General features: G+C 34.8%; 1 protein-coding gene across 1 annotated transcript in view; it reads left to right on the top strand.

The window, feature by feature from the left end:
- The window catches only part of ZFPM2 (zinc finger protein, FOG family member 2), a 304,640-nt gene that overhangs the window by 73,289 nt on the left and 217,094 nt on the right, over positions 1 to 14,257 (top strand). Inside the window, exon 3 of the mRNA XM_071553049.1 lies at positions 1,575 to 1,676. Within this exon, the coding sequence (XP_071409150.1) occupies positions 1,575 to 1,676 (102 nt within the window). The remainder of the gene's footprint in view (positions 1 to 1,574; positions 1,677 to 14,257) is intronic.

The raw sequence follows: 14,257 nt of genomic DNA, 5'->3' as shown, positions 1-14,257 counted from the left end.
TGCCTATGAATATAGTGGACTGTTTTTAGTGCTACAGATACACTGAACTGTATTTTTGTAATCAAAGTCTGGAGTGAATAAAGTATTGTGTTTGTGTGAGAAGTAGTTTATCAGGCTCTTACACTTCAGGTTTTAAGAACTTTGTTTTATGAATGCAAGGAAGGAGGTGTTTTTACAAGACATTACATGTGCACTCAAGTTAATACTTTATAGTGTTTGTATATATCATGTACTTGAAAACTCTGTGTCACAATCTTATCTGGTATAAATATAGGTCCAGTCATAACGTATGGGGATCTGGCTTGGTTTGTTGTAATCACATGTCTTTACCTATGTTGCTAATGAAAGCTTTTGTTATCATGAGTGGGGAAAAATTACAAGTTACCACTTAATTGCTGTGCTTTTTGGTCCTTCTTGGTCTCCTATTGTTAAATTAACAAACAGTCTGATTTTTCAGATTCTAAAATACACAGTATTAGTTTTTTAGTGCTGTCATTTTTCTGTGGGATGCCATTTCTTAAAAAGTTTGCTTGAAATCAGAATTCAGTCCTGTTTGATGTAGTAATTGTGCAGATTTGATTTTTTTTTCCCATTCTTCTTAGTGTCTTCTTATGCAAGGGTTTCTTGAATAGACTGGTTTAAAAAAAATAAATCTACAAATACAGTAAAATACTAGCCTGGATAAGCCCTTAGAAATGTCACTTAACACATTACTGTGACCAGAATTTTTTCGGTAATTCCTAAACACTCACCTTCAGTGTAATTTTTCATAGTGGTTATTTTAAAGTATTTTTCATGGAGCTTGCCTAGAATATTTGTTTATCTGAAATAACTGCACTTTGATCAAGTAGTCTTAAAATTGTTAGTTCTAAAAATTTAACCTTTTTATAGTTTTCTGTGTGTCCTGTATATGACTGAATGCAGACAGATGTTTTCTGGTACTTCTGGATGGTGAAATTTCTAAAATTCCTCAGAAATGTTGCATTTATTTAAATAAAGCTTGATAGGAAGAAAATTATTGTAGTGGTTTGATGATACATTTTGACTTTAAGGACACATTCCTTAAATGCTGAAATAACACGGATTAGCTTTCCCCTAGTGTAAAGAACCAGAATGTTTAGAGGACTATAGTTTCAATCTGTCTCATTAATCTGCAGTTCATGAGAAACATTTAAGTGTCAATTCAAGAAAACCTGTAACTGAAAGCATATGTTACTGGGGGAAAACAAGCTGATTTCTTTGTCCTCATTTGTGGATAGAAACTTAACGACTTTATGTGCTTTGGTTTAAAAAATTAGGTACAAGTTGTGATTCTGTTTTTTAAGCATATGGAATAAACAGTGTTTTCCAATATTGGTCTTTCCATGGAACTAGAAGGACAGGATATTTAGGGCTTGTTTGAGTCCCTGAGAACTCCCATATGTTTATGTGCCTAGTATTTTTTTTCTTTTGTTTACAGATGTGCATATGTTTTTGTTCAGGCATGTAAGCCATTGTTTGGATATTGTAGGAGCTCTGCTTAGATGTCACTGTTGAAATATGTCAATATTGTATTTCTTTGATGGTTTTTTCAGGCAATGAAGGCGGCATCCCAGAGGCAGCGGAATCTGATGGTGATGCAAGGTCAGAGAAACCAGGGCAGCTTACCGTGGAGACTGAAGACTGGGATGGGCCAGGTAGGGAAAAACAACTGCAAGCCAAGAGAAATTTCTTAAACTGGATTCTGGTATTTGCAAATTTATTATTTTGATAGATTGTTATCCTTTGTATAGATTTTTAACGGACTATTTCTTTTATGATCCTTTGGGCTCCAGGACAGGTAAGTACTAAGATGAATTTCTAGAGTAAAAAGAGTGGGTTTGGTTATACCATTTTGTAAATTGTTCAACATAAAATGCCTTAACGTACCTACTTGATGTAAAAAAAAAATTTTGCTGCTTAGAATTTTATGTTTAAAACTTATTAGTTCTTACTTTGCATGATTGAATTAAGGGAGAAGCTTTTCTACTCTGTTTTCTGAGGCCAGAAGACCAGCAGACACCTGTGTCTTTTCAAGCTTTGTGCCAACATTTAGCAACATACTGAGCTTAATAAATAGATTTCGTATCTACTGACATTGTCAAGGACTTTTTTTTTACTTGTTTTAGCCTAATAGAATTAATTAGCACACCTGGTCATTGATTTCAGTGCGAAGAAAAACTCAGACTGCAGTTTCAGTGAAGTGCTAGAACTTCACATAATAAAACAGGAACTCAAGATAACATTTTCTACTATATAAGTGAAGATGGTGCAAGCATAACATTGCTGACAGAAGATGTAATGGTAACATGGCAATACTTTCAAGTATCTGTTCAATATAAATATGTAAAACCTCAGCTGTATCATAAAAGTACCTAAGGCAAAGGGATAGATTGTATTTCTCAATTAGGCAATTTTGCAGTTGAATTCAATGCAATATTTTCATGCGTATGGACTCAGGAATAGGCCTTAAAAATCCATTATATTGACCATAATTGAATAGTACTTTTGGAAAATGTGTATCTGAAGCCAAACATGCTCTAGCAATATCTCTTATGAAAATTTTACCTAAAGAGGATGAGCACATCAGAAAAGAGTTCCAGAAGCGTTCTATCAATAATTTTATAATGCCATAATAATATTTCATTAGAAAAATTCCTGTATTTCCATCACATTTTCATCCTTGCTTGATTTTGCAAATTGCTGCATGTTATTCAAGAAGAGAAAAACAAAACTAATGGTAATTTTCTGAAACCAGTACCTGGAAAATAAAATGGAAAGAAAAAAGAAGACATATCTAATTAATTGTTTTTAATGATAAAGCTCAAAGAAGTTTATACTCTAAATAAAGCACTAGGGTGTTATATGAAGACAAGATTTAGTATTATCATACACTACTGTACATTTAAAATAATGCAAAATATGTATTTGGGTACAGCAGAGCAGCCTTTTCCAGCTTTATTGTAGATTTAAAGGGTATCAGTGTTCTCCATATGACTTGTTTTTAATTTCAGTATGAATAAACTCTATCTGAAATTTGTAATTTTTTGTTGCCTTTTTTTAGTGTATTTCAACATAGTTGAATATGCATTTTGTGGGCTGCTTTTTATATGACCTACCTTACACAGAAGTTCCTGAGATCATTTATGACACTATGGATTAAAGGAAGAGATGTTCATTTTGTTGGCAAAAAAATCAGTAGGATGTGTATACATCTTGTAATATTCATTGATAGCTTTGACATGGGATGATGGAAATCAAAGCTGAATGTTGGAAAATTCCTTCTGACTTAGGAAAACTGATGACCAAACCCAGTGGTTCTTTACAAGGGTGTAATGTATCTGAGAAAGGAATGGATACATGCTACATCCCATACTCCATCATGCATGAAATGATGTGGGTTATTTATTGACATGGGGAAAAAAAAGTGATCAACAGGTCATTTTCAGCCATATAGTACAAAGATAACACCTTAAAGTTTTTTGGAAAAAATAACAAAAACCATACCAGACAATGCAGCATGAAATATTGTGCTTATTTAGGAACATATTTTAGCATAATGCAAACAACCATTGAAAACTTTGCTTCAACAAATTTGCCAACTGGCAGTAGAGGCTCTACCTCAAAGAGCAGATGATGATACCTTCTTTGTTATCTGAGCTGTCGCTGGTCTCCTTACCATCTCCAGTGACTGTTCTGCATGATACAAATTTCTGTCAACTGGTAGTGTAAACTGTGACAACTCAAGAATTTATATAAATAGTAGAGCTGTTTTGTTATTTTAATGTTTTATGGGTTTTTTTAGCATTAAAGGAACACATTGTGATTTTCAGGGCCACTATTTGCCAGCAAGTGAACTTCTATTGGTTACTCATTAGCAATAACTTGCCCATGTATGAGTCAAAGATAAGCTTCTGGCATTAATTAAAGTTTTATTTTGTTTGAAAATTTGTATAGTTAAGTGGTTCACATACATTCTCAAGCCTTTGTAATTAGAATTTTTTTATGAAGAAAAAAAATTACGGTTAAATGTGCTGTAGCTTCAAAGAGTTTCTGCTGAAGCAGTCTTTCAGATGACACACTCTTGTGACCTTCACTGACCATCAAGGAGTTGCAGAGATAGTGCCTACTCTGTGTAGTCACTTTGAGTGTTACCTGAATGTTTTTCAGCTATCTTCAATTTTCATTGTTCTTGTTCTCATTGTTTAAAAAGTTTTTGTAATGAAAAGACTACTCTGAAATAGTGGAAACTGAGGTCACTAGATTGTATATGAACACTCAGTGAAGGACCTGATCCTTTTTCCATTGTAGCCAAAAGCAAAAGTCTAAGGAACAGTAAGAGCAAAGCAAGACTGAGTTTAAATACATTTTTTATAAAAGAACTTATTTTTCAAATGTGGAAGCACAGGTGATTTTATGGCCTTTATATACGTTGTTTGCCTTGGTACGTGGAAATGTATAGTTTTTCTGAATACTTTCCTGTAGCCAGTCATGGGAATCACTGCAAATATGTATTGATTTGGGAGTTTACCCTGTGTTATTTAGTAATGCAATAAACAGTTTGGGTTACAAAGCAAAATTGTATAATATAGAATGGAATGGTTGGTAGACCACTTCAGGATGGTGCAAGATGGAAAATGGGCATTAATGTTGCCCCCCCCGCCCCCCCCTCCCCCCCCCCCCCGTTTTTTTTTCCTTTCTTTCTTTCTTTTTAAACCAGTCCTAAGGACTTGGAGATTACTCTCCTGATTTTGTTTCTTTTTTGATTGGGGAAATGTGGTAGATATAAGATCTTGAATATGCTATTTGATGTAAATTAACAAAAATCCATGAAACATAGTTAACCATAGATATAGTCTGACAGTAAGAAGAATATTGTGAAGAAGCAGAGGAAATCATAGAACGACTGTGTGTTACTCTGACAGTGAATCGGTATTATCTCTGCTATCAGATAATGCAGTTATCATTAATTTTCACATTTGCATTTCAATCTTTGGAAGGAAATGACTCTTGCCGGATGAAGATAAGAGCTCTGTACCACTATAATGAACCATCATTTTATCCCATTGCTTTGTATCCATATGAAAATGAGGCTGGGTGGTGTGGTATGTGAGGAGGGGGTGGGGGGGTCATAGAAACATTATAACAAAGTGTCAAAAATCACTACAGACTTTTGGAGCCCTTAATGAAACAAGAGGCAGTCTAAATAAATCTTCTGTAGTGAAGTGGATATTGGATTAAAAGCAGAGAGCTGGCCTCCCAGGCTCCAGGGTTTGGAAGGAAACCTTGTTGAAGTAGGGGAGGATTTCTGTGGACCTTGATCTGGTCTCTATCACCAGTTTGGAACTAGGAGGAGGCCATGTGAACACAGAATAACAAAAGTAAGGGCGTAAGAGTCATCAAGCTAACCCTTGCACTGCAGGTCATATTTTGGCACTTGAATTCTATTAAGGGAGATGTATTAAGTGCTAGTGGACCACCATCTTTATGGTTTGGATTCTGATACTGAATCTGTTTTAATCAGTTACCCCACCTGTGTATAAAATGCAGGATTTTAAATAATTATCAGTCTTGTGTAAAGAACTGATCCAAGTCTTTGAGGACTGTAATGTTCCCAGTCCTTTTCCATGCATAGCCCAGATTTGTGTTGATTACCTGAAACTTGATCTGCAGATCTGCATCATTGAATTTTGGATCTGATTGATTAAAATCATTTTCCCCCAAGTATTTTTGCACTATATTCAACTTGTTTAAACTTTATGGTGTAGTTAGTGCCTACAACTGACAGACTTCATCCATGCTTGGTTGGGACTCACTGCCAAATGTCTTCTGAAAACATGACCTCTTGAGCTTTACCCCCTGCCCCATTTTTTTTTAACAAAAGCTTAGATCATCAAATGATTGTAAGAACTGATTTTTAAATATATGATATTTAAAAAGTAATTTTTAGTGTGTGACCTGGCACCATTTATAGGAGCACCAAGATGTCCATCTTGCTGAGACCAAATGGGATTGATGAATATTCTGCTGGCTGCAGCAGCAGCTTCGTCCTGCAGAACTTTCTCAGGGTCTCACCTCTCTCACATGATGAGAGTCTTTGTCTCATAATAAGAAGCAAGTTTAAGAAGTATAAGGAAAAATAAGCTGCTTCCGTGTTAATAAATTCAGTAGTGACAGAAGTGGAGTAGTAAATACTCATGAAGTGTTAAAGTGGTCCCTCTCATGATTTTGGTTGAGGCCAGCAGACTCTGTTCCCAAGTAGATCCCAAGGCAGAGAAGTTAAAGCATTTCAGGGAGCATTCTCCAGACGTGGTTTGTGTGCTGTCACCTAGTTAAAGGCTAAGGAAGTCTCCCAGTGCATATATATGGCTAAATTTGGCCTCTGTGCCCATAACTGTACTTTGCCACATGTAATGAACCTTCCTTTACCTCTAACAACATACTTAGTACAGAAATTGGCTCTTCTCCAAGACAGTTGATCCTGTTGGTGGACTTCTCCCTGTATGGGTCTGGGGGATGAGAATGTGAGAATTGCTGGATGAATTCACATGGAAGTAGCAACCAAATATTTACTGTCATCTTTCCCATGAGAAGGTTGAACTGTCATAGGAAAGAAGCTGTTGTGTGACCTACTAAGCATATGTAATAGTTGGGGACCATCACACCTGACAAAATGAAATTATGCCCATTAAGAAGAAATAGTGGTCACCAAAACTTTAAGAGAAAATTGAGGTGTAAAACAATTCCTCTAAAATCATGTGAGTAGGTAGTAATAAATTTTGAAAACTGAGAAATACTTTCCATCATGATGACACTTGTTATTGTGACTTCTGTAGCATCCCTTTCATGATTTGAGGTGCAAATATAGTAAAATTTTGTTAACCTAGAGATATGCCTTGCTTCATTTGACTTGCAGCTTAAAATATCAAAAAGCAGCAAGTTCATCACTTAGTACTGCAGCCCTTGACAAGCATTCCAACTGTTTTGTCAGTTGGGATGCCATTTCCTTATCATTGTATCCCACAGATAGCACATATATGTTAATTTAAATTTAATTTCAACAGAAATGAGCCTAGTTTAGAAATAACATTTCACATGTGGAGAGCTTTATTTTATTTAAACAATTAGCCTTTTAGAATATTTTCAATTGCAAAACTTCATTTTTATCCGTCAAAATGATTCAGGAAAGTCTAGAACCTTCAAGTTTATTAGTTTTTCATTTGATGATATTCATTTACTATTGCTGGTCTTTTATTTACCCATCAAATACTTATTTGGCATAATAAGGATTTGATTTTCAGTGTGTTACTTGTAAATTGTTCTTTGGAAACCATCTTGATCTACAAGCGGGCAAGTTTCCAGACTAGTGTTGTGGTTTAGAAGTGACACTCCCTAATTTAGCGACCCCTCTCCCCATGCTCACTCTGCTCTGCCCTCCAGTGGGAGATACAAAAGGCAGAGATCATGAGTTGAGATAAAAACAATTTACTGGAAACAGCAATGAGATAAGAAAATGAACAGTCATAGCAACAATCATAATAACAACAATGTATGAAAGAGACGGTGTTTTACAAGCAAAATGCTCACTGATGTGGTGAGACCCCAAGACAAAGAACAAAATGGCCAGTGGACCCTTCACATGCCACCTTTTCTTTCCACCTGCAAGCTAGACCCCTTCTTCTCAGAATTGAGAATCCCTTCCTTCCATGCCCCAGTGGTGATATGGTTGGTATAGAATAGCAACCTAGACACACTCAGATGGCTCCAGGCTCCACCCCCTCACAGGTACTGGGAAAAATTAACCCTGTCCTTGGCTAAAACCAAGGCAACTAGGAAGACCTGATTCGGTATCTTCCTAAATTCTTTTGTACTTGTGTATGTCCAGCATGAGGTAAGAACATTGGCCTGACTTGTAAAATGCATTGACCTCTGAATGAAAGGTGATAGACATTAGAAGTGTATTCTATTTCGATTGGCATTTATGTTTCAAGCACAAAAGACCTCTTGTTCACTGAAGAAAACTGATAGCTGGGAAAGGCATGTGCAAGGGAAGAGTGATCAGATTCACTAGGTACTTCGCTTTGGACATGATACGCTGTATAGTGAATATTATGTAAAGTACAAATCCCTGTAGGTCACACAGTGAAGGACTCCTAGTCTGTGAAATTCTGCAGGGAATCAATGAGCATCTGCATTACAATACATTGTTTCTTGTAGTTTCATGCACCGAGGGACCTGCAGAGGCTGACAGAAAGCTTTGCACTTTTCAGCTGTCTCCACTGTAGTTTGGTCATAAAAGCAATATAAGACCCTAGTAATTGCAAAGGACTGGAAAACAGCGTCTGGTTTTGGAAGCAAATGGGGTGAGAATCAAAAGGGACATGTAATAGGTCCACAACTATTTTTTTCTTTGTTATGTTTTTCCCATTAATTCAGCTAAGATTGCTGCATGCGGAATACTGCATAGCAACACTAGCTTGAACAATTGAAAGATGACAGATTCGTTAATATATTGTACTATATGTTGAACATGATATTATTTAACGTGCAAAGCTGTAGTCCAGTAGTTAGATACAAACACCTAGTGAGAAATGCCATTGACTTTATTTCTTAAATTGGCAGGTTTTCATTGATTTCAGTGATAAATCCTGTGTTCAGCATGTCATAAAAGAAAATATTTCAATTTTCAATGTACATTTTTAGCCTAACACTTCAAAAATGCTTTATATTCTCTCTCAAGTCATCATAACATAAAAGTTGGAATAATATAAATAAAACAACAAAAAAGCTGTCACCGGGAAACATTGTGTCTCCTTTCAAAAGAACTAGCTTTTGCTAAGAGTCAAAAAATTAATGTGACACATGATAGTAGTATTTACTCACAAAATTATACAGTTCAGAATGGTTTAGAGTCTGAAAAAGAAACAAGACATTTAGGTTTCGGAACTGCGATAGAGTTCTAAGGGCAAAAGTCCTCTCTCAATTCTGACCTTGACTTTCTTGGTGTCTATGTTCATCTCAGTGAGTACAGCTTGGCACACATTGGGATTTAGGTTTAATGGTCACGTACCATTTTTTAGGGTGCTTTACCATTGCATGCTTGAAAGCAGGATATGAATTCAATAGAGTTCTTATTTTCCCTCCTTAATTTAGGCTTAAGACAAGGGTATGTATGAATGATCTTTGTAAAGGCAATAATGGTCATCATCGAGAAATGCTACAATAAACTCTTCTATGCAATCACTCACCACTTATTCACCAACAAGTAAAAAGTAGGCATGGCTGTCTTAATAGTGTCAGACCTCATTTTTAGCTCATTACAAAATGTGTAGTTCTTTAAACATGTTCTAATGGAATCTATCAGAAGCCCCAGAACCAAATATTCAGAAGTATGGGGCAGGCTTAAAACTAGTAATATATTTGGATAGGCAGAATGAATAAAGATTAAAGCCTATGTTTGGAAAGCTGTAACTGTACAATGACCACTCTTAGTTTTTTCTGCAGTCAGTTGATTACCTTAGACCTTCTAAAATAGCTGTATAGAGGACATTTTTTTTCCCACTGCCTTTTCCCCCAGTGAAGTTTTCAGATGTTCTCTTTAATAATCAGGGTTCTCTTTCCAAATGTTCTCTTTAATAATCAGGGTTGATTCCAAAACCTATTTTTAATCTATAGGATATTAAATCGTATTCATGGGAAGATGCTTGCATAAGCCTGTTTTGCCAGTGTGGGCAGCCACTCCTGTGTATACATTACATCTTATATGATACATTACAGAAAAAAAGGAATTGAATTGTCCCATCATAGCTTCTCCTTCTCTTTCTCTTCTTTGTCAGGACTGTTGAGAAATGTATTCAAGATGGAAACCTTGATCAGCCATATTTGACTTCACAATATTTTTATGCATTACAGATAGAAAAACTTCACAGTACATAATTTTGTCTTAAGTGAATATTTTAGGATTATGCAATAATGGCTTATCGTTTGTTATAAAACACTATTGTCTGATATATTTCAAGGATTGGAGATAAAGGTGTAAAAATAATTTTATATCGAAAAGCAGAATTCAATAATTTTATATCAAAGTGTGGTCTCATTCAGGTCTGTGCTGGTCTCATTTTATGGCAATGTATTTGCATTTTCAAGATGCTTCATCAGCATAAAACCACAATGATGGATTATTGTGGGTAATTTAGAAAGATAATGTAATGCATATACTAGGGACATACTGGTACAGATTGTTGTGTGTATGCATTTTGGGCTGGGTGGTTCTTAAAGGAGACTGAATTTCAAATTACATCATTGTTTGAAAAAAGCCCTTCATTAAGTTATCCAAAATTTGATACTTACAATATGATTCCAAAACTACTAATCAGTTCATAAACCTTTGGCTTGCATATATAAATAAATACTAATTCTCATAAAAACAATTTGGCTATCATCACGGCATTCATGATAAGCATCCACTGAGAGTTTTCTTAAGAGTACAGTCCAGTTTTCAAGGTCTGTAATGAAACATTATAATGCTTCATGTTGTTTGTTACCATTTGATAAAATACGTAAAATTTTAAACTTTCTCTACTTAATACTTTTAATATTGTGATTTCTTCTTTATATTTTTATTGACTTCTTCTCAGAAAAAAAAAACAAACTTTTTTCCCCTCAATTACAGAACTGCTCAGCATTTGATGCTGACTAATTTTCAAAGTTATGTGTTGGTTATCAACTTTTCATGGAAATTTTCTGTAAGAAGTGCTCTCTAAATATATGACTTTTTCTAGCAGCCAAAAAAGAAAAAAACCTACAACAAAATAAGAGATATTTTGGTGTGTTGCATTCCGATAAGAGCTATCATTTAGTTTAATTACTATATCTGTAACACTTTAGCTGTCAAATTTTGAGCATCTTCCAAGGAAGTTGTTTTCTCTCATCTTGTCCTGCTAATCATTATTTTAACAATTGCAACTTATTTTTAATTGTTTTTTCTGTATCATCATGCCGCACCATGTGAATCATCTGGAATCAAAGAATGGGGTGATAAGGTAGTTGACAGGGATGTAGGACTTAAAATGATATATGTGTGCCAGAGGACATCTTCAGGGGGACACTGAAGAAGAGTCTTTGCATATTGCTATGGTATCCTTAAATATGTGCTGCAAAGCAATGGGCAGTCAGGAATGTTGGAGTCTGTTCTACATCATGCACGAAATAAGCTTCATGTTTCTTTTATACTTTGCTGTAGAAATGCATCTGATAGGAAAGTCAATCTCCTTTGATTCTGCCTTTTGTCAATATATTCTGCAATGTCATATGCATATTGACAAGTGATGCAATAAATTAGTTGCTCAGCTGATTCATTGGTCTCACATTGTTCAGTTTTTTATGTACTGGGAAGCTCAGTCAAGAAATCAAGTATTATAGTACTAAGAAACTGTGACCTTCCCTGTTAAAAAGCCTCTTGCCATCTGCTTGCTTTTTTCCTCACAGAAGAGACAAAAAATGGCTTGAATTTGTTAGAAAGAACATCACATTAGTTTCACCATTTCTCAGCTTCTGGGATCATTGCCCTGTAAAAATGCCTTGTGTGTTTCCCAAAGCTTGGACATATCATGATGCTTATCTAAAGAGAAAAATGATATATTTTTAAAAGAAAAATGCTGACCTAGTTAGTGAAGCTGAAATCATTCATTAATTAGAAGTCATAATTGCAATTACATGGTAAAATTAATTTATCACGAAAATAATCCTATCAGTTTTCCATTTTGGAAAAATGGAACTGAATGATTTTAGCAGCCCATATTGCTTAAGGCTGATATTACAGTGATATTGGTTTAGAGTGAATAAAGTAATCAAGTTCTATTTTCAAGATCTAAAATTCTGAGACTCTGTCACAGATAGTTTATATATTATATGATGTTCACTTCAGTTGTAATTTTGTAATTACATATAATATATAAAGGATATATGCACAGATAAATGCATAAAAGGGAAAGACTGTGCTGAAATTTAAAAAGAGTGAATTGATAACACAGCACATAATATATAGAAAAATTCATGTAATATGGCAAGTATGCTACTGAGAATGCCTTTTCTACTCTCAGGCTATTTAGACTTCCTTGATATTCAAATCTTAATGTACATTAAATGGAATTTAAGGAGGTCCACCTTACTGGACCTCAGGCAGACTTAGCAAGTAGTGATCCTTGGGGATACCACTTTATGTATATATCTGCGAAGATGTTATAGCCATGAAATACAGTCCTTTGATGACATCACAACTGTGAAATATGACTTTATTTTGCACACCAGCAGTCAGAGACTTGCTTTATCTGTATTAGGCAGTCTGTATGCAGTCTGTATGCATAAATAAAGAATGCCAAATACTGAAGCTGACTACTGTAACCTAACTGGCCATCTACAGTTGTACTCCTCACTCTCTGTAATGCCCCATGGGTGTCAGGGGACTATTAGTAAGAGTAACTTGCTGTCAGATGTCACTAAGCTTAACATTGTCTTCTCTCCAGAAATGCAGTATTAGGTGTTGTAAATACTGTTAGACATCTACATGTCCAAATTCAGCAATTATTTATGCTTATTTAAATTTTAACAGTGGGCAGAAATTTATTATGTCAACCTAGTCAAACTTGGTCTTTAAATTTAAGGATCTCAAAATACATCATTAAAATTTCTGGTCTTGTTGAAGTAAATAGAAAAGTACAGATTTATGCCAATGGAGGTAATACCTATTCTGTTACTGGCTAATTAATGTATGAATACATATAGAGTTTACACAATACTCAAATGCATTTACTTTTTAGGAGAAAGACTGTTAGCCACAGTCACCAGGGGAGTGTTCATCTGCCTTCACTTTGTTATGAATAGGAGATAAGAATAAGTACACTTTTAAACATATGTAAATATCTTAGGTCTTGAAGAAAAAGACTTCATAGAATATTGAAAGAACTTCATGCATAAATCTATCTGTCCAGACTAATCTAGCATTTAAAAATAGAATCAATAAGCCTTATTTTGTTTTTATTTCTCTGCAGCCAGTAAGAAAAAAATCTACTTTTAGAAGAATGCTTTTCATCCTCTAGGCTCTCATCTTGCAAAGTATTTGCAAACTTTTAATTGAATGCGTGTGAGCATGCCATTAAGCAAAGAACTACCTGCATGCATCAAGCACATATGTGTTTATAGGACTGTGGCCTTGGGTCAGAAGCTCTTCCAGGAAGGAGCTGCCTTTATCACTGAGTACTTTCTACATACTTAGCAAACTGCTAGCTTGCATAAATTAATAGGAATGCAAATCAAAGCAATGCTAAAGGCTCCTTTCCACTCCTCTAGAAATGTAAAAGGGCCTTAAAGGTGGACTAAATTGCTTCAGCAAGACCCAGAATTCTGAATGCAGTGAATAAGGACTTCAAATTGTAACTTCTTTGGTTTCTGTTAATTACAGAACATAGTTTCATAGATTTGCTTGACTTTCAATTTTCTTATTTTGAAACTTTTTTACTAAAATTCTTAATACAAGATGCTTTGAATCATAGATGCTTCTTAATTTTTTTTTTCCTTTTAAGAAGTAGGCGCTAAATGTTTGGGCCGCTATTCATTTCACAGCCACTTCATTGTCAGCGCTGGGATATAAGAGTCTAATGTAATATGTTAATTTTTCTAACTTAGAACTCACTTGAATTTTGCAATCATGTTTGGTTTTTTTTGTTTTATTTTCCTGTGTTTTATTTTTTTTAATTTTAAAAACCCCATCATATTTTATGGCTCTCATTACATCTATGGATGCAGTCTTGTGGTGGCAGAATGCACAAGAATCTTGATCTGTTTTTATTTTATAGTGATAAGATTTACTGTAACTGCATATAGGAATATACCACTAGAAATAATTGGGAAAAGAAGATATTGAAATGTTGCTTCAGGATAGAAGAGGATTGTGATATATAATGTCGAAAATGTTTCTAAGGACAAATCTTTTCTTGAAGGAACTAGTTAATATTTCCTTTGTCTTTTGGAGTTTGTTTTATTGAATAGAAAGTGCCAGAAATGTGACTGAAGTAGTATCCAGAAATACCCTGTGTGAATCATCATGGACTCTTACTTTCTCCTTCTGAAGATCAGTTGAATCTACTACCTATTTTTTCATTATTAGCTAATATGAAGGAGTATTTTAGAATTATAACCGTTGCCTGATGATTTTTTTCAAACATCAGCCGATAAACTAAAT

This window comes from Pithys albifrons, chromosome 4, assembly GCF_047495875.1.
Source record: "Pithys albifrons albifrons isolate INPA30051 chromosome 4, PitAlb_v1, whole genome shotgun sequence".
NCBI classification, from domain to species: Eukaryota; Metazoa; Chordata; class Aves; order Passeriformes; family Thamnophilidae; genus Pithys; species Pithys albifrons.
The sequence above is the reverse complement of the archived record's forward strand: the minus strand, read 5'-3'. Positions and strand labels throughout refer to the sequence as shown.